Source organism: Malaya genurostris, chromosome 3 (genome assembly GCF_030247185.1).
Source record: "Malaya genurostris strain Urasoe2022 chromosome 3, Malgen_1.1, whole genome shotgun sequence".
Lineage (NCBI taxonomy): Eukaryota > Metazoa > Arthropoda > Insecta > Diptera > Culicidae > Malaya > Malaya genurostris.
This window is the reverse complement of record NC_080572.1, coordinates 115,493,012-115,518,079: the sequence shown is the minus strand read 5'-3', so window position 1 is coordinate 115,518,079 and position 25,068 is coordinate 115,493,012. Positions and strand designations below refer to the sequence as shown.

Sequence of the window (25,068 nt, the reverse complement as noted above, 5' to 3'; positions counted from 1 at the left end):
TATGTAAACTGCCTTAAGAAATAAACGTATTTATGGAAAAAAATAAGTTTAAAAGAAAAAAAAGATTGAATTAAGCCAGTTCATTCTTTTATTAGTACATCAAAACTTTACTCATTTTGGATTTTAAAGGAGGCAAACCGGTAACATCTGGATTTGGTTCCTCGTACGAGCACTTTCAATGTACCCTTACTACAGATTTTAAACAACTTTTTAAGTCCGTCAGCAGTCACATAACCTAATGCCGCGACATTAGCTTCGGTCAAGCTGAAACTGCATTGGGTCACGTATCCGAAGCATTCCCTGCTGCATTGATTTCTTATTGTTTCGGGTACTTCAGGCAACCATAGTTCACGCATTTTACTTAATTGCTGTTTAACTAATTCTTGGTTGTTTGGTTTAGAAATTCGAATCAACTTGCCGGGGTTTTTTCGTTGACGAATCTTTTTTTCTCGTATTCTACGACAACGAAGTCGTTTTAACAATTTAAGGTGATGTCGACGGAGTAGAAGTCTTTCTTTTTGGTTTGGATCTTTGCGAAGTTCTTCAATATAAACTGGGCTATTATCGCTCACTTGTTTTTGTTGCTTGTTTTGTCGGAAATCGTGACGATGAGGCAGACAAATTAAAGCATTATCGCCTGGATTGCCACGTGATTTCATAGTTAGAGAAATTGGAATCAGACATTGAGATGGTAAACCAGCAGATTGTATGTTGAACCTTCTATTGATGGCCATCTGAACCTTGCTCAGAACTTCCTGGTCACGCAGTACAAAAAACGAACTATTTTTCAACACACTCCATTCAGACACCAACTGAGACCATGGACAGCGGAAAGGCGATGCAATAGCAATTTTTTTGTAATTCACTCGTCGGTTGCTCGGTCGAGCAAAATATTTACTCCACTTTTTCTCGTACTCTATATCAGCTTCGCTCTTTCCCAAGACAGTATCAGGAATTCTGTTAAGGTCAACGCCTGTTTCTAAAGCTTGCATATCGAGTTCTTTAACCCCAGCTGGCTTTGCGCCCCACATTATCAACGTTTGCCAGAGTGGCAGCCCATAGCCTGCGGGGGCAATCAAATCCCAGCCTGCACCGTAACCAAGTCTTTTGAATTGCCCATTCTGAGAACCGGTGTTTTGCATAAGTATGATTGGAATTGGTTGGACACTACCATCCGAGGAACAATATTCACCTGGAACTAAGCATTCTTTGTTCTTTTTAGAATTCAAAGCATGAGTCGATTGCATCTCTTTTGCTATTCTGTCCCTTATGGACGTATTCCACAAAGGCGAGCAAGCGGTAAGAAAATTGCATTCTGGCAACGGCTCTGGCTTCATAATCACCGAAGGAATTGCTTTTGTTCTCTTACATGGCCGGTTGAGACGAGGATCTTTTATTACAAGTCCAAAAACAATCCCTGGACTCAATTCACCACTAGAGGTCAGCTTGCATGTTGCATGCCATAATTTAAACTGTTCATCAACAATATTTTTGTTGTCTGTTTGTTGGAACCATTCCGAGTACCAATTGTTTTGATTGACGTTTTCGGAAGGTTCACACACTTTCAAAGCTTTGCTTAAAATTGAATGTGAAAGCGGACCGGTGAGTCGAAAATAGTTTATTGTATCTTTCAACTCTAAAATGGTGACTCCTAAAGAATCATTTACATACTTAGGGATTCTTATTGTACCGGGATTATTCATAGTTTTTGAAGCTTTGTGGCCCACATCCATCTCCATATCGTTTTCATAGGTATCCTTTAAATTGAAAGCATTCACTAGTTCTACTACAAGTTTTCGATAGAATACTGGATGAGCGAATAGCCACAAGGTTCTTCTGTTGTCAGTTTCTCCTGCTCTCCATAAGAATCTAATTTTTCCAATACATTTATAAGGAAACTTGTCTCTTTCAAAGATCCAAACATATCCTGATCTTTTTCCTTCAAGAAAAGCTTTTGCGACAATAGTTAGGCCAACCTTTTCACTACAAAATTGTTTCAGTCTTTTACTTAGTAATAACTCTTCACCTTGAATTTCAATGCACCCAAAGTACGAAACATCCTGCAGAAGACAATGTTTGGAGGTAGCGCGGTAACAAGCCCGATATGCTTTGCTGGTAGGCGTGAAAGGAATTTTGTATCCCCATTTGTTCAACATGTGAAATCGTTTGGCATGCCAAATATGCGTTTCTAACCAAACGTTGGTTCGCTTCCTTCGCTCATACTCCTCAAGCAAGACATTTGCCTTTCGACGGTACTTTCTCGACGGTCGCTTCTTCCGTTCCGGTTGTCCACTTTTACTGAACTGGGACAAATGAATGACTCTAAATTTTCGTGGTAACCGTTTGGGATTGTAGGTCATAGCACGTCGACGCATATGAAGGGGCAAAGATTGATGCATCAGTTTGGTTTGTTTATCTGTGCTAGCAATGTTACGAAGCATTGTTTTTATTTCAATTATTCTCTCCTCATTGAACCGTTCCGAGTCAACCTCATCCGGTAGTTGTACCGAGCCACCGAGAGCAGCATCATATTGCAACGAGTCCGATGCCATACTTCTCTAATCTTTTTCTTCTTCTTCCTTTCTGGTTGGCGTCACCTCACTTGAGATGATGCCGAATTGATGACACAGCAACTAAGGCTATATTGCCAGTTAATTTTCGTTTATAGTCCAGTGGACTTTCTTTTCACTTGACTACAAGCGAAAATCTCGCTGTGTGGCTGCGTCGAATCGTCAAAGTACGGCTGAAAATCCTTTCTTTCTTGCGAAATACTCGAATTTTCCCCGGACTAACACGATGCAACGTGCTCACCCGTTGAGAGTTTCACCGGAAGTCCTAATCTTTTTATTTCGAGTCCTTGCTAGTTTCTAGCGGTTATCAGGCACGGGAACAGCTGTGTAAAACTATATTAGAATCGAAGAATTATTTATATTATTATGTATTTTACCGCTTGCAAAGTCCTATATTTGACGCTAAACCATTTCAAAATTATTTTTTTCTATATTTTTAATGCTGTTTTTCTATATGTAGAAATATTCACTATCGCATTGACGGTTTCGATTATTAATATCCACGTTTAACGAATTCTAAACGATTCGTTAAATAAAGAAAATAAACGAAGAAAGAAATGGCTGCGTTCTTGAAGAAGACAACAGTGTTTGCAAATTCAAATGTATATTTACTTTCAGAACTAATAAAACGTTCCCTTTACGAAAGTTTTAAAAATTGGTTTGCTGCTTCATCGTTTGACTATTGCGGCGCAATTTATAATGAGTCGTCGAACACCGGACCAGTATGACTCCATGAATTAAAAAAATAAACACATTGAATTTATGTTGGCAGAAAATTTTTCTAGGTCGTTCCAAAATCTAATCATTTTCTGCTCACGGTGTAGGCAGAGCTGCCAGATCTGCAGATTTGGCTGTAAATCTGCAGATTTCGGACATAGTGCTGCAGACATTTTTTGTTGTGCAGACTTTTGCAGACTTTTTGACGAGTTTTTCGCAGACCTTAGTCAAAATTTACAGACTTTCGAAATTGTCGCGACCTTTGGTTGCCAGCGTTTAGTATAGTTTAGTTTCAGTTTAGCGTATCATATTTTATAGAGAAATTGCTGTCAGCAAGCCATACTTGCTAACTGCAGATATTTTTCGGAAATACAGACCTTTGCAACCCTGTCTGAAGATATTTGAAATTTTTACCTGGCATCTCTGGGTGTAGGTCATCTTAAGTAAACAAATAATCACGTACAATATGTTTCAAAATTTGAACCTGAAGTTTTTTAATTTAAACATTTTTCAAAGATATATTTTAAATTGAAAATTGTTTATGTGCACCCGATGGAATTTTCAATAACATCCTTGAGTTGTCGTTTCTGCCTAAAGAAGGGACCCAAAAGTAAACATCTAAGTGATCCTGCTGACGGAACTACAAATAATTCTTCCGGAACAACTACAAAAAGTATTTTAGACATTTATAAGGAAATCGCGCCCGAAGGAAGCTTGCAGATTTCTTCCATGGAAACGATAACAGAATTTTATCCACAACGGATTTGTGACAATTGCGAGGCCCAATTAATCGTGGCATATGAATTTTGGCGTAGGAGCATTCGATCAGATAAAATTTTGCAGAATATAATAAGCTTTTGTTCAGAAGATGCTCTCCGATCTGCCAAGAACGAGAAGCACACCATAATGGAAGAATCGAGTGTCGAATTTGTGAACGGAGTGAATGAATCTACGAAACGAGAGCTTGATAAGTCAAATAAATTGAATATTGAGACAGGTGATGCAGCTTCACTAATTTACGAGTATGCAACACCAAGCTCCGAGAATTATCCAGACAAGACATCGAACCAAACTAACGATGAACTGGATTATGTAACGGAAGAGTTCATGGATGACTATCCGGAATCCGAAACAAACGACGATGAAGAGCAGGACTTTTACACTATTGATTTGAAAGAATCCAAAACAAAGACCAGCCAGTGTCCTGATTGTGGAAAATTAGTTTCGACGCACTACTTATCGAAACACAGAGAAATTCACGTTGATATGTGCATCCGAGAAAGACCCTTTGAGTGTGATCAGTGCCAAGCTCGTTTCACTCTAAAAGAAAACCTACGCAAACACATGCGTATCCATTCTAACGAAAAGAGATATACTTGTCAATTTTGCCAGGAACAATTTCTTCACTGGGCTTCTCGGCGTTATCATATAGCGAGTCACCACACGGGGGAAAAACGATACACTTGTGAATATTGCGGTGCGAAATTTCGCAATTCTTCTCATTATTCAATTCATATACGACGTCACACTGGAATTGCACCATATCCATGCCATTTGTGCGATCGAAGCTTTATCACTAGTAACAGTCTGAAGCTTCATTTGATATCACACAGCGATTTGAAAAACTTTCACTGTAATTTTTGTTCAAAATCTTATAAATCGGCCAAGTCGCTTCGAGTTCATTATCTTACTTCTCACGAACGTGAAAAAAATTACGTGTGTCCTTTGTGTAACCGTGCCTTTTCGCAGAATCACGTGTTGAAAACGCATCTTTCGAAAAATCATCCTGATTATAAAGCACCACCACCAGGAACCATTGTAAACGTACGAGCGGTCAAAAGAATGCGAGAACAATTGGAGAAAATTTCAAATGGTTAAGTACATAGATGAACAACAATTTTAAGATAGTAGTTCTGAAAGCAAATATGAAGATCAAAGTGATTGATAATTAAGTTTGGCTATCATTCATAGAAAAGAATGAGAAAAACCATACCATTACCTAAACTGTTAACCGTTAGGAATCAATTTTGTCGTTAATACGACTTACTTTACTATGGGGTGCCTTTTCAAAATTAGTTATATGGAAGAATGGGCAGAACATAAAATCGTGAATATATCGACTTGTATTAACGGCAGCAATATAATTCTTTCACCATTTCATCAGAAATATGACCAGGAATTTAGGATAATATTTTGAACAGTGTGAGATAACCACAAACAATTCAAAAATTAGCTTTTCTAAAACTTTGAAAACAACGCGGAAAACTCTACTTTTGCTTGGCTTTTTCGTGCAAGGACGACGATTTTGAGGTAGTCAGCCACATATCTTCATCTGAATGCATATAAAAGGGGATCCGTGGTCGAAAATCGATCGTGCACCTTCTGCGTGGTTGAAACCTCAAACGCTCAGGTCGCAACTCTTATTCGCATTCTGAAACTGGATTCTGGAACTATATTCGGGAACTGATTTCAGTTTCGAAATTGTAGTTCTAGAATTGCAACTAAATTCTGAGTCTACTCTTAGTTCTAAATTTAGTTCTTGAACTCAGGTCCAGTTCTTTATTCCAGAATTCTTCTATTCGGTTCTTTTTAGAATCATAATAATACTCTCAAAGAATCATGCGAAATTTTACTTTACTGTACCCTATACAACCCATTTTGGTAGTTGTGGTGAGAATTCGTCTTCAAGTTTCAGAGCTTAGTTCCGGAATATGGGTTTAGAATTCAGAGCCTGCGTGCTGGACTGGATTCTGGAAAAGGATTTCGGAACTGATTTCAGTTTCGAACTTGTAGTTCTAGAACTAAAATCCAACTGAAGTCTGAGTCTGTTCTAAGTTCTGAGTTTAGTTCTTGAGTTCAGGTCCAGTTCTTAAATTCAGAATTCTTCAAATCGGTTCTTTTGTCGTAAATACGACTTACTTTACTATGGGTTGCCTTTTCAAAATTTACCCTGTACAAGAATGGGCAGAACTTTACCACGAATATCTTTGGATGTACTTAACCCAACAACATATTTTTTTCTACAAGCTATCGGAAATATGATCAGAAATTTGTGATTAAATTTTCAACAGTGTGAGAAAACCATAAATAATTGAAAACCAAAGTTTTCTGAAACTTTTGGAAATAATGAGATAAATTCATCACACTTGCTTGCTTTTTTGCATCCGGACGACGGTTTTGAGGTAGTCAGGTATATATCAGAATTTACTGAACAAATATAAAAGGTATTTTTTGAATAAAAACTATTCATTTCTTCTATTGCGACAGACGGAACTAGATGTCGAGGTGAAGTTCTCCCTTCAACATCAGTAAGAACAAACCAAGTATAAAGCATGAAACGCTCGGGTCGTCCTCTCATTTGGACTTAGGTCGTCAGGAGGAGCAGTCGGCAATGAAAGTAGACTTCTTGCGAGGTGTACAACCTCAAACGCTCAGGTCACAGAGTCAGTTTTCAGGATATTTTGATAAGCTTTGTGCAATTTTCGCAGTGCGAAATTCGCCACATTGCTTAATATCTTACAGAATTACACAATTTGGCCCTTATGAATGTCAGATATTTATCTCGTACGGAAATTGGATAACTTTTTTCACTGAAATATTTAAATCCGAAAAAAATAATTGACATCAAAATTTTGTATGTTGCTATTTAGAACAATAATTGTACTCCCAAAGAATTATGCGAAATTTTCTTCACTATACTGTATAAGGCCCATTTTTCAACCACTTGTAGTTTGTAGTAGAACTTTCTGCTGATTTGCTATATAAAATGCATAGCACCGACTTAGAAGCCATTATTGGAAGGTTCCTTTCAGAACCACTATTATTTTATTATAATGAACTACACTGAAATGAAAATCTTATTTATATTCACTAGATTAGTCATATGAATCATATGCAGAATATAATTCATAGAAATTATATGGAAACTTATAATCTTTATTTAATGTGTACGTTAAATCTAAATGGACGTTATCATAATGAAAGTTATAAAAATATCCCATATAATTTATATGGAAATCCGATGGAAGTCGTGAATCGTACTGCTTGAAGCTGAAGAAATAGTTGTGTCTCCGATATTCATCAACTGCTCCAGACCATTTTTTTCAGGAAGTTTCGCATCTCAATGTAACTTCGTTCAAGGATATGCGTTAATGGACCATGAAATATATATCCGGTACATTTCATTACTCTATCTGTCTAGTAAGATTCGTTTTTATTTTCAGTCTCGGGATCTCACTTCTTTTTCGCAAATATCATGAGGTGCTCCCTTACCGAACGGAATACTAGTAAAGCTTGAATCCTCAAAGAAAAGTTGTAGTTGGCGATTATCTGCTATTCGTATGAGCTATATTGAAAGTTATATATATATATATATATATATATATATATATATATATATATATATATATATATATATATATATATATATATATATATGCATATATATAATTTTTTTTAAAACTAGTCATATGGTATATATGAACCTATCTAAATAAAATCGAAGTGAATATTATATGCGCTTCATAAATTGTTCCAATGTATGTTGTGCGGATATCTAGTAATGGTTATAAGACGCGCCAATCAATTTGACTCAGACTGGAAATTTCATTCGTTATATGGAAATCCTGTAAAAATAACGTTAACAAGAGTTTTATGTTTCATAAGATTATCTCATATATTTGACATGATGTTGAACACATCTTGTAACTATTATTGGAAATGCTAATAGTGCAAAATCATTAGAATATCATATAATGTGAAAAAGAAAATTTAGCTCAGTGTATACTGGTTATTTCGTAATGTTTAATTGTGTGTCAGAATGATTAATGTAACTACTCTGTACTTTAGGTGTATCTAGTTCAAATTCTAGTAGTGAAAAAGAGGATCGATCAACTAATTGATATTCGAAAGTATAAAGAAAGAGTGTCAGTTTTATTCGTATTCACGACATCCAGTTTACAGTACGCATTCACGACATCCAGTCTGACATTACACACCCGTACTTTTTTGTTACAATAATCGTTTGTGACATTGAAGATCATCCTGTTATTGGAATCAGTCGAGATAGGAGTCAGTTAGCTATACGTGCTTTCTCATGCGTTGCTCATCAGACTCAGTAATATGTTTTCAATCATCTTTTCGTTCGCCAGAGGTTCGTTGTTGATTAAAGCCATTGAATAAGACAAAAAATGGCAAACGTTTAACATTTACAGTTGTTTATAGGCAAACAGGTAAAGCTCAATTACAGAAAAACACTGTATACAATATTTACTTCAAGTTTTGTCTTCGACTCATCAATGCATTAGCAGTCAGTGTTGGTGATTCCCGATAATTTGACAGAAGCTGCTCGATATTTATCTATATTGTATACATTTTCAATCCGGTAGAAGATGCTACAAGAACTCGTGTTTCTCAATGCATGAACCGTGAGAGAATTTTTCTACATATCTTCGCTCCACTTCATACTCTGAGTATTTCGCGGCCCTTAAAAAATCGATGATTCGACTTGATGATTCTCATACTAGGTTGCAATATTTCAAAACCCTTGTGTGGAGCATTCACATACATTTTCATAGACACAACTTATACAAAGGTTATATGCACACAGTTAGAATAAGCGGCAATAGTAAAATGATTCTATCGCAATTATCAACTGCGCGTATAGAATCGGATCGCGAAAGCGACCGTTTGTTGCTTCAGAGCGAATCCCCACAGCAGTGTCCTAACCCGTGATGCTCAGACGGGTCATCAAGAGAAATTCGCTCTCGCACTAGTGCCCATTCTATGTTAAATGAACCATCCCGCCTGCTGAGAGGTAGCGATGCCAGAAGTTAGTTATGTATGTCACATGTATGATGCATTTTTGTGCACTAACTTTTCTCAGTGATGGCTGGACCGATTTCAGCATCTCTAGACTTAAATAAATTAACATTTTTTTCCGGATACGACTTCCGATTCAGGAATTCAAAATGGAATCATTCCGATTGAGGAATTCACGATTTTTATAAAATTAATTTTAAATGAAAACGGTTACCATCGCACAGAAAAATCCTGAATTTTATTTAAAATCAACTTCCGATTCCGGAGTTACAGTGATTTGGTGATTTTTTAAGTGACCGCGCAAAAAAAAGCAAATTTTTCTAAACTGCTTGTCAAGTATGCAGATTTTGTACGTTGATAGTCAAAAATGTCATTTCGGCGAATTCCGATTCCGGTTTCCGGTTCCAGAAGTACCGTAAATAATGATGAAAAACTCCAAAATGAAACTTACTTCGAGTTATCGGAGACGTGCAAAGATACCGGTGAAAGCAGTACTACGCCGAGCATTTGGATGGCGAAACACAAGATTCAGAGAACGACAAAGAAATCAAATTTGGCGGGCGCTCGGCCGACGATAGATTTCAAGCACCTAATTTATTGGAGATAAGTGTGCTGCACTGGATGATTTCTAAGATTTGAGAGGAGGAGATTCTGCCGCAGGAATGGATGGAAGAAGTGATATGTCCCATCTACAAAAGGAGTGATAAGCTTGACTGTTGCAACTACCGCGCAATGACATTGCTGAACGCCGCCTACAAGGTACTCTCTCAAATCCTTTGCCGTCGTCTATCACCAATACCTGAAGCTGAGTTACGACGCGTTACTTTTAGGGAAGTTATAGGTGTTATGAAGCGTTACATGCGTTACTTTTTTGTAAGCGTTGCGAAACGTTACATGTGTTCCATTTTTGTGAATCATAGGCGTTACATGCGTTACTTTTTTGTGAATGATGACGTTAAGAAGCGTCACATGCGTTCGGTTTTTGAAAGTTTTAGGCGTTACATGCGTTACTTTTTTGTAAGTTATAGGCATTACGAAGTGTTACATGCGTTACTTTTTTGTAAGTTATAAACGTTACGAAGCGTTGCTTTTTTTGTAAGTTATAGACGTTACGAAACGCTACATGCGTTACTTTTTTGTAAGTTAAAGGCCTTACGAAGCTTTACATGTATTGCATGTTGTGAGCTACATCCGTTACTTTTTTGAAAGTTTTGTGTATTAAGAAGCGTTATATGTGTTACTTTTTATAAGTTATAGGCGGTAAAAAGCGTTACAAAAGTTTTGGCATGGCCTCGGCCCGTCCTGAAATCAGAAACAGAAATGAAAAAAAATGGAGAAATATCATGGGGCTGTTGATCCTGTAGATTACACCGTGAGATAGAGGTTTTGAGAGTTACGTGATGGTCAAAACTCCACTGCCGATAAAGTACGCAGCTGCAGGTTCTACGAAGCATAACAGTGTCAAAACCACATAAAATGGAGGATGACAACAATAATAATACATAAAATTGTACTGGACAACCGAAAAGAGAACGTGCGCGAGCATGTCTTAGTTAAGCAAGATTCTGCAGATGAGTAATATATACTGCTGGATAGCGCGTACTTATTTAGGGCTAGGAAGACGAACGCAAGCGCACTTCGAGTACATGTTTGGCAGAATCCATAACTATACGACAGAGAACAGAATGATTATCCGAAAATAGACTAAAGTCAGAACAAGTATGAAAGATCACAATGTCGGTTTACTGGGATCGGCATAGTATACTTTTGGAGGACTACCTCAAATCAGAAAAAAGCCAGTATTAGCGTGCATTAATGAAGCGATTAAAGATCGAAATAGCTTTTCTCTGAGATGGCTGATGCTGAGAATCAATGAAAAGTGTTTTGGAGAACCACACAGTAATGTTCATGTTGACTCGAAACGATATTTTAGATTGATCTGATTTGTAATGGTTAACGTCAAACAACCTCACTGTTAGCTGTGATTACTTGGAATATGGTGATGAAAACCAACAATTTTAATTTTGAAACAATTCGTTGATATGATTTGATACCAATTGAAAATTCCAGTTGGGTCCACTTCAATCTTTGGTTTGGAATAAATGATGTTTAATTTTGATTTAATAGAATTGGTTTATTAGTATAATTTATAAAAACAAATACTGATCAGTGGAAGCAAAATATGTTGTTATAATATTAATAAAAACAAGTGAACAGTGTAGTAACTGAAAACATAACATAAACATATGTAATTCATTATTCTATCAAATAGTTTGGTATCATGATAACAAAACAAAAAGTAATCACGCAATACGTTTATTATTAGTTTTCATTCAAACATCGTATTGAAACACGATTTTCAGGATGAGAGAATGTTCCGCAAAGTTTTCGGCAGTGTCAAATATATGTTCTCATAGTCCATTCATTGCAGGTCTAGAATGAGATACAAAGTCTGTAGAATGAGAAGGTCAAATTCCGCATAGAATGGTGTTTCCAATGTAATGTTTTGCTTTACTCTACCAGTTAGATACTTCAGAGCCCTTTATTTCAATAATTGAACATCGCATGTATATTTGAATGCCCATGTTTTATGTGAAACGAACGGTATCATGTGAAGTTCAACATAACTTAGACGAACTTTGTTGTAGTGAATGAAGAAATCAGAGAATATCTATGAGTCGCACTGTGAGCCTTCCGAACCGGAAAGTGGAAACTCGCTGCATCGGCAGATATAATCAAAATCACGATGGTTCTGCGCTATTCCTTTTTCCTTCTTCGCGTGCTACTTGCGGTGTCCTCCGCGCTGCCGGCTACCGCAAGCTGTGCTGTAGTCGGTGGTACACTTATTCCACGCCATAGGCAAGTCAGTGCGGTTTGGGTTCTCGATCAGGTCGGTCGCGTTCTGTATTCGTTTACATCAGGTTAATTTAGACGGTGTCAATTGTGGCGCGTGTTGGCGACTCACGACGGAATTTAGTTCTACTCGCTTTACCGATGAGTTAGTTCTCTCGCGATCCGTTGTTTTGGTCGACAGTTTCGTGTTTGCTTGTTTTTGTTTCACACACTGGCCTTTTTCCTGTTTTATACATTTGAACTGTATGGTCAATTCAATTTATGGTCTGCGGAAAATTGTCACATCGAACCCGTTTCTAGCTTGTTGAATTGCGTAGAACAGAAGCGCGGAAGGTGCTTGATTTGTGAGTTTGCAATTCTTAGCTGATTTGGAGTACGCTAAGTGTATTTGAAATAAACGTAGCAGCTGCCTCGTAAACCTTAATTTGTGAAGACACGCACTGTGAGAATAGTTTCTTCTACTGTGTAAATTACCACGAGTAAGCAACGTCGCTTCTTACACTGAAAGGAAAACTAAAGACATTTGTGCGTGAGCTCATCAATTTATCAAACAAATTACATTGAGCTGTTAACGGAGTACACGGATCTAGAACAATCGATTAGTGATACTCAGCGGTTTGTGAAACTTCATGCGCCTTAACCATAATCGAGTCATCGCGTTAGGTATGTGAACTACAAAACATTCCATTGTGATGAAGATTATTAATATTAAATTATTTTTAATGAACTTTGTATTCATCATTCGAATTATTTTAAATATTTTAATGAACTTTGTACTGGTCATTCGACACTCCAAAAATTATTTCTAACTATTTATCTAATAGGTTTGTTGTTAGTCTTTTTGTTCGATCTAAATTTTCGCTGGATTTGTTTTTTTTATAATATAATGTATAATGCAGTTACTTGCTATTCAGAGATTTTGCGGAAAAAATACAGAAACATATAGCTTTAGACATCTATTTAATGTTCACGAGAGTAATCAATAACGATTAAAATCTGTAGCGGAAAAGATTGCTCACACGCCCATTACAGCAGAATTATAGTTCCTGTCTTACTAGTATGAATGAATAATAGTTTCACGGTCACATTGCAACTAGATAGAGTGTAGATATATTTTAGCGGCATACTCGAATTTCCTGATGTATACCGTAATCCAACTCGGTGCGTGTTTGCACTTCCTTTTTACCCGGTAATCCAATATCTGCTTAGTATGTTGCCTGTACAATGAAAATCAGTGTTAATTCTGGATTCATACATTGTTTGATAATCAGACAATCGGCACATGTGAACAATTTATTATACCGCCTCGTGGGAAACACAAAGATAGTGCATACGGTTAATCAATTCTGATTGTAATCGTTGGTGTACTCAATTAATTATTAATATTTGTGTAGATTTATTTTCTCAGGTTATGAATCGAACATTGAATTTACGTTTCATGACACGTGTGTACCAAATACACATATTACATTTCTCAATAATTAAGTAGTCAAATATAGTTGTTGCAACAGAAGATCAAATTCTACAAAAGCAATGTAATACAAAGAGTGGGCTTTTCCACGCCCGATTGTATGATATATACACTCATTTAGAAAAATTATACAATACCGTAGACCATTGGACTCCGTTCGTCGAGATCACAGAATTTATTTTCTCGGCGATTTTCATAAATATAGATTCCATGTATGCTCTCATATGTTTTTTTTTCAGTTTCATCCAGATCCAACTGGCAGTTCCGGAGACATACGGTTGTAGGGTGATAAGCATAGAAATATAAAAACAATGTCACCTAGTTTTCGCAGAGATGGCTATACGGATTTCAACAAACTTAGATGCAAATGATAATTCTTACGATATCATAATTTTTTCCGAATTTTATCCGGATCCGATTTCCGGTTCCGGAGTTACAGTGTTATATGGCGTCATCAACATACTACGCCATGCTTTAATTGGGGGAAGGGGGTCTCAAATATTTGGTCAAATCGTGACGAAGGGGGCAGAGGGGACTTGGCAAAACATTACTACTTAACACATCATTTAGACATTTTGACTCTAAACGATAGACTTTAGTAGATTTCACATTCTATAACTTGTTTAACACAATAAACTTTCCTTGAAAACATCTTTTACCAAAAGCCGAAACGTTGGAAAGTAAAAAAATTACCGAAACTGTTATATAAGTTTTTTAACCTCGGTTAGGTTTTAACCTAAGCGACTTTTGACTTTCTCATATAGAAAGACTATATAATTACTGTGAAAACCGTGTTTTGAACCGAGGGCCGAATATCATATACCATTCAACTCAGCTCGACGAACTGAGCAAATGTCTGTGTGTGTAAGTGTATATAAACTGACTTTCGGTTCCGTGCATTACGTGCCGATTACTGAAAAATTTTCAATTTCATGCGTATTTTTTCAAAAGTGATGGCGGAACGGAGTGCAAATTTTAATAAAACTTGCTGGTAAATTCATCTAATTAGCAGTTCTTGTCAGTTATTGGATATATAAATCTACTTTGGGACTACGATTTTCACAAATCATGATTCTTAAAGGTAATGTGCATTTTTATCCAGATCCGACTTCCGGTTCTGAAATTATAGGGCAATTAATATAAAAACTTTCAAACTGTCATACAAAATGATGCAATATCGGTACGTGCTAGATTAATATATCTTTAAATGTGGCTTGACATAACTGTTTACAAATTCAAAAGGTGATGGTAGTTTATACCAAAAAAAAAGTTTCTGATTTTATTCAAGTTTGAACAAAAAAATTGACAGAATCTTCCAGTGATGTTTTTGAAAACATAAGTAATATGAGAAAGGCATCATTACACCACTAGGTGGATTAAAAAAGGTATTTAATTTAGCGTGACGTAATGTTTGTCAGTAGACGGCCAAACGTATCGGTTCCCGGTTTCCGGTAGCGCCGGAAATAGTAGTCAAAAACTACAAAATTGAATGAAAGTTCTTATGTATTTACGCTTCCTGTTTTGACTTCAATCCAAAATCTGCTTAGTGTGTTGCCTGTATGATGGAAATCAGTGTTAATTCTGGATTCATACATTGTTTGATGATCAGTCTATCGGCGAGTGTGAACAATTTATTATACCGCGTCGTGGGAAAGACATAGTTTATACGGTTAATCAATACTGATTGCAATTATCTCAAGTGATAAAACGTACATTAAATCTAAGTTTCTAGACGCGTGTCTACTAAACATATTATATATTTCAATAAAATCATTTTATTATATATTCGAGCATTATAAAGGGTGATTTTTTAAGAGCTTGAGAACTTTTTTAAACAATAAAACGCATAAAATTTGCAAAATCTCATCGGTTCTTTATTTTAAACGTTAGATTGGTACATGACATTTACTTTTTGAAGATAATTTCATTTAAATGTTGACCGCGGCTGCGTCTTAGGTGGTCCATTCGGAAAGTCCAATTTTGGGCAACTTTTTCGAGCATTTCGGCCGGAATAGCCCGAATTTCTTCGGAAATGTTGTCTTCCAAAGCTGGAATAGTTACTGGCTTATTTCTGTAGACTTTAGACTTGACGTAGCCCCACAAAAAATAGTCTAAAGGCGTCAAATCGCATGATCTTGGTGGCCAACTTACCGGTCCATTTCTTGAGATGAATTGTTCTCCGAAGTTTTCCCTCAAAATGGCCATAGAATCGCGAGCTGTGTGGCATGTAGGGCCATCTTGTTGAAACCACATGTCAACCAAGTTCAGTTCTTCCATTTTTGGCAACAAAAAGTTTGTTAGCATCGAACGATAGCGATCGCCATTCACTGTAACGTTGCGTCCAACAGCATCTTTGAAAAAATACGGTCCAATGATTCCACCAGCGTACAAACCACACCAAACAGTGCATTTTTCGGGATGCATGGGCAGTTCTTGAACGGCTTCTGGTTGCTCTTCACTCCAAATGCGGCAATTTTGCTTATTTACGTAGCCATTCAACCAGAAATGAGCCTCATCGCTGAACAAAATTTGTCGATAAAAAAGCGGAAACCGAACACTGATTTTGGTAATAAAATTCAATGATTTGCAAGCGTTGCTCGTTAGTAAGTCTATTCATGATGAAATGTCAAAGCATACTGAGCAAATAATAATGCATGAAAATCATAACCTCAAAAAATCTGAGCAAATACTAATGCATGAAAATCCTAACCTCAAAAAAATCACCTTTTACTATGATAATATTCATAAATTTGAGAAGTAGTAGTATCTCGGAGATTCCGAACTCACTGTAACATTTTAAAAAAAGGATACACACTTTTGATAAGTTGTACACAGAAAGAAATAATGAAATTTACACGACATGTAAATCAATAGAAACATGGAATAAACAAGGGTTTAATCGAAAGTTTGTTTGAAAACCATCATCGATGCAAAACTAAATTGGATTGCATTGAATTTTCAATTAATAGAACTGTATCTGTCATTTAACGCTTAGTTTTGCGATTAAATTATATTGAAACGTACAGAGTTGTAAAGTAACCTTATTTTTAATTACCTGCTTCAAATATGTGCATGAAAATAGATGTAAATTCACAAAATATTTTTATCTGTGTAGTTCGACAAAATCGACATCATATTCGAAGCTACTGATTGAAAGTTATACATACTATTGTCATTTACTCGAATTTTGGACTCTTAATATTATAAAAAAAATTCTCTTTGCTTCGGAATTATAACGAAATTAACTAGGATAATTTTTTTTATATCGCCATTTGATTCTGTTATAAATATATCACGTCACTATACACATTCACTGTATATCTCACAACACTGTACATGATTTAAGTACATATAGTGAACGTCAAATCACAGATACGTATTTCGAATACAACTTGTATTCTTCTGCAGTGTATCACAGGTTTTGTACCTAGTACACTAAAGAAGAATAGCTTTGAAGACAAAATCCGGATAAATTAAAAACTTCGAATGTAAAATCCGGATAAAACTTCGAATGTAAAATCCGGATTCGAATGTAAAATCCGGATAAATATACAAATTCAAGTCGGAATTTTGCTCTCAATGTTTTCATTCGGTTTCTGCATTCAGAAAGTAATTTTTATATTTTTTTATAATTTTTATATTTTTTATATATTTTTCATCGATTCATATACAAATTCATGTCGGAATTTTGCTCTCAATGTTTTCATTCGGTTTTTGCATTAGGAAATACTTAAATGGATTTTCCAAACTAGCAGCATCCGATTTTTTGCTTTCAGTCGTGCTCACTCAGCACTTTACATAAATTTTACATGCAAGCATTAACCATCTGTTTTTTGTGGTTCAACATACTAAAGGCTGAAATAGAAACCAAACGACGCTGGTGAGGTATATTTGGGAACATAAACATTACAAATCGCGCATTAAGCCATGAATGGAGATTTTTTTTCGCGCGCGCTTGTTTGACAGTTTTATATGCACAGGTTACAATGCAGATTCGACTAGGTGCGCGTGCTTAAACCATTAGGGAAGTAATCCTATAGACCTAACTGCACGAATACATAGAATAAGCGCTTTGCTGAGGCATGGGTATAGTTTGTCTAATAGATACTGTGGTTCTGTGACATGCACATGCCTCTTTTCGGACATGCATTTTGGGTGTAGTGCTACATCCATTACTTACCATAAAGTACTTTTGGTGTCACTGACACCTTTTAGAGAAACTGTTCCTAGTCTCAAGTCTAATTTGGCTATTTATAGTGAGTTGCGAAATTCGGTTTGCGGAAAACGGAATTATCTCAAGGAAGTTTTCGTGCCATGATTTATGATTGGCGCGTGGTTTACTCACTTTAATTTTTAGTTATGAAATTTCATCATCATTCACGCAGAGAACACATTAGACGCAGAGAACACATTAGATTCTAATATATTGAGTCTTTGAGTCAACTTCAAACAATTATTTGAATCAAATAAAAATATTTTTGAATTAAAGTTCGAGTCAAATAAAACTCTTTTTGTATCAAATTTAGTGTGGCAATGTATATTAGAATCAAATATATTGAGATATGGATTCCAATTTTATAAATTTAATTGAAACAAATCAAAAATTTATATGATTCGAATGCCTTTTACAGTACATTGAACGTATTTGAATCAAATATGTTGTTGGATAGATTCAAATAAAAAAATATGTTGACTCTTGCATTAAGGAGCAAAACTCTTTGCAAGCATATGAGTAATGTTAACAATGTGTGCGTAAAAACACATTCCAGCGCTTCTTTTACTGATTTTAATTAATAAATCTTCCATATAGTTGAAAAATAAACCAATTAGTTCATTCTGCTTAAAATTGCAATTCAAGAAAAGCGAAAATCTTACTCTAAAACTCTTCTGTTTTCCTTAAAACTGCTTGAGAAAAATTATTTCAGTTTCATCTGACTTCCACTAACACATTTGATTAGCAACAAACACATTCCTATATGGTTTCCTCTTGCAGAAATTATTGCGATACAAAGATTTACGTACCTTCTATCAGTAAACCCGCAAAATAGAAACACTTAATTTAACACGCGAAAGCATTGGATATGGAATGTTGTCGTAGAATTATTTACTTTTTCGGAAAACTGCTTTTGTAACAGAAAATATTTAGTTTTGTTTATTTTGTGTAGCGCAATCTAATACAATTGAATTGAAGCAGTGTTGCTAACTATGCTATTAGAGAATTAAAATCTACATTCATAAAATGTAAGCAGTTTTCCATCAAACGTTGGTGAAAAATTGATCACAACTGATATTTCATCCAAAAAGTCAGGCTTAACTTTCATTTGAGAATAAATTATTGTTAAAAAAGTTTGTCTGAAACTCAAACGTACAAGCCACTTTGATAAACTGGTTCCACTAAATATATGAATACATAGATCTATGACATACGTACCAAATAAGTTGTACGTAATACACAAATTACCACCACAAGTTAACTTGGTTTACTCTTGATCCTTAAACTGAAGCAAATATACTGAGTCTTAGCTTCAAATTCATGGGTGTTGATGAAAAATTTTCGTCCTTGAATCAAATTATTGATTCTAAAACATTTTCATTGTATCAAACATTGGTACTAGTTGATTTTGTGATATTTAACACAACTTTTGCTAAGATTTTATTTTTTTACATCATTCAAACGAAAAAGGTACGGAAGTAATAACTTTCGAAGCAGCTGACGAATTTAAACTATCTGCACTATTGAAATCGTTTGAATTGTGCGATACTATAGTGAGTGCTTTCATAGAAAATGTAGATTTTGAATTATGTATGTAAAGCGTAATTACATTTGTATTCATTTCAAAGAACGGTTTCACATTAGACCTTTTGTACATTATTGAACGAAACGAAGAAGAGGAGTCACTACCGCAAACGAACTCAGCTGAGCGCACAAAATTAATTCAATAATAAATAAAAATTTAATTTACAATAACTAGTAAAAATTTCTTTTTAAATAACAATTTATTGAATTAAAAAAAAACATCATTGAATCTACACACAGTCGCACGAAAGCCTGATTCTAGAAACAAATTTAATTTGCTTTAAATCAATTAAAAATTGTATTTGACACCAAGTGAAATGTAATTCAGGTGGAAATGAAATATATTTGAATTCCTAGCACAATATATTTGAATTTAATGTTTCTTTTATTTATAATAATTTGCTTTGATGTAAATATCAGATGTATTTGAATCAAAGGAAAATAAAAATAAGCGCTGATTCAAAATAAAATATTTTTGAATTCAAAGTGTAATATATCAAAATTTAAAAAAAATTCTGCGTGTTCCCAACGAATTGAAGGGTCATCCGTGAAAAAGTTCTGATTTAGCCTCCAATGACTATTTCTTATTTCCTATTTTCAAAATACATTGCGAGGTTGACATTTTTTGATGCTTGAAAAAGTGATTAACGCAGTGGCGTACCGAGGAAATTGGGCACCCAGGGCAAAATAAGAGATTTGTCATTTGTTTAGTGAGCAAAAAAATAAACAAAGCTGAACTCCATCTCGGGAACGCTGACTTGGGCGAGCAAAAAAAGTAGTTTTCTTCGCTACATCATTTTATTTGGATTAAACTGATATTTCTTCGATGAATTTCAGTTAAACGACGGCGGAGAAAATTGCTTTTTGCGTTTAGTAACAATGGCTATTTGCCTAAAATTGTAAATTGCCCATTAGGTCTCTCTTTAATAAAGACTGTTTTTCGATCAAATATAAAACAAATCGACAAATCAATATGTTATCTTTTTTGTTCATTCCAAAATAAATGCATCGATTTTCAGGGTGGTGTAATTATCGTTATCTTTTTTTTTAATCATTCGGAATTCTAAATTATTTCAGTCAAAAGAAAAACATAATTGCAAGTGTTTACGAAGGTTTATTGTTTCAATCTAGCTAATGATACCACCAAGCTTAAAAAATGTTAAACCGCATGTTACTTTCTTAGCACTAGCACTGAACACACTCTTCATCACTTTGTGAGTTATTTTTGCTCCGGTGATTAAACAACGTAATGGAACACGGCATGTTCAATGAGATAAACTTGTGAACAATGCTGTTACATCATATAAACAAAATATCAACTATCCGAAACCACGAACTAATTAGTAGCAATTTATCATTTTTGCAACACTGACGTCCTGACATGCTTGCGTTTAACTACTAGCAGTCACACATAATTTTATATTCGACTGTTTGCGTTTACTTACTTATACCGACGTCATTGTGTCGTTGCGTTTGTGCAATATATGGATACAAGTAGAATGTGATGACGTGGAACTGAAATTGGGAACTTGTCGTATTATGATTACAAGCACCATCCGATTTATGTACCTATATTAATAGTGTCGCTTCATTTATAACACAGCCAAATAGACTTAACGCTTAGAAATATCAATATAATCTTGGAGTTTTAACTTATTTTGATTATTATTTTTATCTTTCACTCATTCACCCAACTTTGTGCGCAATTTCTTAATTAAGAAAAACGTATTCAACCTTTAGTTGAGTAAATAAACTCAACTGTTTGACAAAAATATAACTAATCAGTAATTTTTTACCCGAGAACTTATGAAAACAATATCTCTCAATGTCCCTACTCATATTTTCATACGATCCTTCAACGGAAAATTAACTTCCTGCACGTGATGGCGCCTTATGCATTGAACCTCCCCCTAGCCTTTGCTTTGCGTTCACCTACGCAGTCACTGGTGTCATTGTGCATTGGTGAATTTTAATTCTAATGTGCCGGATGAAAAAGATAGACGGCCAACGTGACACGGGTTGTCTGTGCTGTCATTATTGGCGTGATTCAACGATTGCCAGTACCCAGCAGTGCATATCAATCTTCCGGGTGATGAAAAGAGGTCACCGACTGTAATAACGTCACAGCAATCATAATACCACAGTCCAACGCAATTTTTATTGAAAGCAATTGTAGCGAGTGTATTCAGTCATCGAATCGGACATTGGTTCGTCGAGAAGGCTGTATGTAGTTCGATCAAATGGAATGTAAATGTATTCTGAATTTTAAATTATATAGTAACATTACCGATTAGAACTAGCTTAATTCTATTTCTGAATGTATTCTAACACTTTGAAATGACTGTATAGGTTAGTCGTGGTGGTTTCCAAATTCTTGTTATTCTAGTTGTTTAGAGCAGCTGTTTTGATTCAACAAAATGAAACGAATCTTAGTTCTTCAATTAACAAAGTGATTTTGGTCCTGTCATCATGATTTACGTAGAATTGAATACTAATTTTTTTGTAATAAGCGAGTGATATAGTATGTCGTTCATGAATTTTTTTTAAATATATATACGCTTAATAGGACAGTAATGGAGACGAAGTTGACATTTTCACAGACAAAGTCGCGTCATTCGACCGTGTCATTCTAGTTACTCAATCGTTATGACGGCCTCAATATTTTGACAAAAATTTCACTCCTTAGAAATTGTATGCTTATATGCTAACCAATAAAGTTCTGAGTTCCGGGAACTGTTCTTTGCGCGAAGAATTATACAAACTCCTGATACCGAAGCAACGGCAAGTAAGCTTATTTCATAGGGATAAGAATTCATACGATATGAGCCGACTCAACACTCTTGAATTTTGTTGCTGAATCTCCACGAACAAGTTGGTCGGTAATTGTCTCAGTGAAATGTGCATATTCCAAAAAAGTTCTGTCAATCTGTTTTACCGCGCGTTAAAGACGTCGGTGTATGAACTAAGTTTTAATCATACGTGCCATGCATTGCTTTTTTATGTTCAACTAAAGAGAACAAGTGTTCTCGCACTTGGAGATATTTATGGCCATCGTGCTCTGGCACTTCGAACATATGACATGCAGGCTCGGAAATTATAAAAAGAAGACTTCGACCGTCATCTAAGGTTGCTGTCATAATGAAAGCGTCACGCGAAACGTCTGAACGCGCGTGTGAGCTAGTTACATTTGATCAAAGCGAACCTGTCAGAGTGAATGCGATGCGAAAACAGTACATTGCATTGAATCGCTTCGCTTCGGTCCGCGTTCCGCGCTCACTCTGACACCAACCTAATGCTCCGGAAAGCGAAGATAGTTTGATGACGCAGAATTGGAAGCATTGTCGGATGAAGACAACACGACAGCTAGCACAGATGCAGGGAGTTCCACAGCAAGCAATTTCCAAATGTCTACCAGCCATGGGAAAGATTCTGAAACGTGCAAAGTGGGTGTCGCATGATCTGACCGGGAACAATTCATGGTGAATCGAAAAGGGACATGTGAAATACTGCTTCAACGGTACAAAAAAACTTTCTTGCATCATACTGTCACTGCTGACGAGAAAAGGATTTTGTTGTAGAGGCTTAAACGTCAAAAATTATGCATGAATTCAGGCGAAGCATTGACATCGACGGTATGACCAAATCGATACGGTCGGAAGGTCATTCTGTGTGTATGGTGGGACCAGACCTGTGTGACCTACTTCGAACTTCTGAAACCTCGCACAAGCCGATAGGTGGTTGTGATACGCTGGGAAGGGCTTGACCATGCGGTTTACTCATCAGATCAGTCCCAATCGGACTACCATCTCTTTACCTCGTTGGCACATAACGGAGCAGCGCTTCGATTCTTACAAAAATTTGCGAAAATGACTTATGTACGATTCAGACGATCCGGCTTCTTCCGTCACCGTCACCGGAACGTCAGCATCCGTCAAAATTAGTCAAATGAGTTTTCCCTTTGCGCATTCACACGATCCAGCAGAGATCCGGAACGTCAACGTCCGTCAACGGCAAGCTCCGTCAACATTTCTCCGAAAGAATATTTGACGGACTGTGATTATCGCACACATGCACGATTCATATGATTACGGTATTGAGCTGACGTTTGTTATGTATGTATTCGGTGCCAAGATCCCACTCTTAAACGAAATATACCACATATACGTAATATAACTTATCAGTAGATTTGCAAAGTACGTTACGTTGTTGAGTGGAACTGATTGTTTTGTTTTTTCCTCTTTCTAGTTAATTTTGAAAGCTATTCATTCGATTAAAAGGTAAGAAAACAACAGATCGATTGGCTTCAAAAGCTTCCAGATTGTGTATTAGTGGAATAAAATTGTGCGAAACTAAGTTCTTCAAATTCTGCGTATAAGAAAATGACATGACGGACACGGATAGGAAACCGGATCGTGTGAATTAGAATGACGGTGACGGACGTTGACGTTCCGGTGACGGTGACGGAAGAAGCCGGACCGTCTGAATCGTACTTTATCCTTAACACTAAAGGCACTCAGTTCTTCTAACATGGTATCAGCAAATTCCCAGAAAGATGGAAAAATGTGTAGAAAGCAATGAAAATAATCGAATGAAATAATTTTAATGGTTTCTAGCAATTATTGGGTTTAATCAATTAGGAGTACATCCGGGCTGACGGTTTAATGAATAGGGCGCTGATCTTACAAGCCAGTTGTTGTATGTTCGAGCCCGATCTGGAAGAATTTTTAGTGTCAGTAAGATCACAGCACTAGCCACGCAATGGATCTGTACGCTAAGAATCGGCTGCGAAGTCTGTTGAAACAAAAGGTCAAATTTTACAAAAGGAATGTAATACCAAGGCTCTGCTATTCCTGGTAATTAAAGAGAATATCGGATATCATAAATTTAGTGACTGTCAATTATTGCCGAAATTGCCAGCAAATGATTGACCGTTAGATTGTTTTAAGCACCCAGAAAAAAATAAGGAATTTCCGAATCATTAAGCGTAGAAAGGATTTCCGAATCAGTAAGCGTAGAAAGGGTGGCTTGAACGATTGAGTTTCAATCAATCTTTTTAACAAGAATTTATTCTCAAATGAATGTTAAGCCTGACTTTTTGGATGAAATATCAGTTTTGATTAATTTTTTCACCAATGTTTGATGAAAAATTGCTTACATTTTATCAATGTAGATATTAATTTTCTAAAAAAAGGTAACAACACTGCTTCAATGCATTTGTATTAGATTGTGCTACACAAAATAAACCAAACTTAATATTTTCTGTTACAAAAGCAGTTCTCTAGACAAATAAATAGTTTTACGACAACATTCCATATCCATTGCCGTTCGCGTGTTAAATCAAAGGTTCCTATTTTGCGGGTTTACTTATAGAAAGTACGTAAATCTTTATAACGCAATAATTTCTGCAAGAGGAAATCCATATAGGAATGTGTTTGTTACTAATCAAATGTGTTAGTGAAAGTAAGCTGAAACTGAAATATTTTTTCTTGAGCAGTTTTAAGGAAAACAGAAGAGTTTTAGAGTAAGACTTTCGCTTTTCTTGAATTGCAATTTTAAGCAGAATGAACTGATTGGTTTATTTTTCAACCATATGGAAGATTTATTGATTAAAATCAGGAAAAGAAGCGCCGGAATTTGTTTTTACGCACACATTGTTGACATTACTCATATGCTTGCAAAGAGTCTTGCTCCCTAAAACCGCCCAAAATCCACATTTGTCTAAACTAAATACATTTCATGTTGCTATGCGGAATAAGAAATCAAGTACGCTCTATTTTTAAATTCTCGTAAAAATGCGTCGATGATAGTTGTGAGGGATTTCAATATAGATGCCTCAAAAC

At 35.8% G+C, this 25,068-nt stretch overlaps 3 protein-coding genes across 3 annotated transcripts in view; 2 read left to right on the top strand and 1 right to left on the bottom strand.

The window, feature by feature from the left end:
* Positions 1-65: 65 nt before the first annotated feature.
* Positions 66-3,087, bottom strand: LOC131437487 (ribonucleases P/MRP protein subunit POP1). The gene is made up of 2 exons (XM_058606869.1): positions 2,948-3,087; positions 66-2,893 (listed from the first exon to the last, which is right to left on the bottom strand). Exon 2 carries the CDS (start codon positions 2,550-2,552, stop codon positions 108-110), a length of 2,445 nt encoding a protein of 814 aa, XP_058462852.1. The 5' UTR covers positions 2,553-2,893; positions 2,948-3,087; the 3' UTR covers positions 66-107.
* A 609-nt stretch (positions 3,088-3,696) lies between these two features.
* LOC131438226 (zinc finger protein 510-like) lies at positions 3,697-5,239 on the top strand. Its single transcript, XM_058608098.1, has one exon. The coding sequence runs from the start codon at positions 3,840-3,842 to the stop codon at positions 5,163-5,165; it is 1,326 nt and encodes a 441-aa protein (XP_058464081.1). The 5' UTR covers positions 3,697-3,839; the 3' UTR covers positions 5,166-5,239.
* A 6,750-nt stretch (positions 5,240-11,989) lies between these two features.
* The window catches only part of LOC131439338 (ATP-binding cassette subfamily G member 4), a 118,700-nt gene continuing 105,621 nt past the window's right edge, over positions 11,990-25,068 (top strand). The window contains exon 1 of the mRNA XM_058610232.1: positions 11,990-12,623. The gene's annotated coding sequence lies outside the window, so the exon portion shown is untranslated. The remainder of the gene's footprint in view (positions 12,624-25,068) is intronic.

Bases quoted from the DNA above. Each gene is read 5' to 3' on its own strand.
- LOC131437487 (XM_058606869.1), bottom strand. From the start codon at position 2,552: ATGGCATCGGACTCGTTGCAATATGATGCTGCTCTCGGTGGCTCGGTA.
- LOC131438226 (XM_058608098.1), top strand. From the start codon at position 3,840: ATGGAATTTTCAATAACATCCTTGAGTTGTCGTTTCTGCCTAAAGAAG.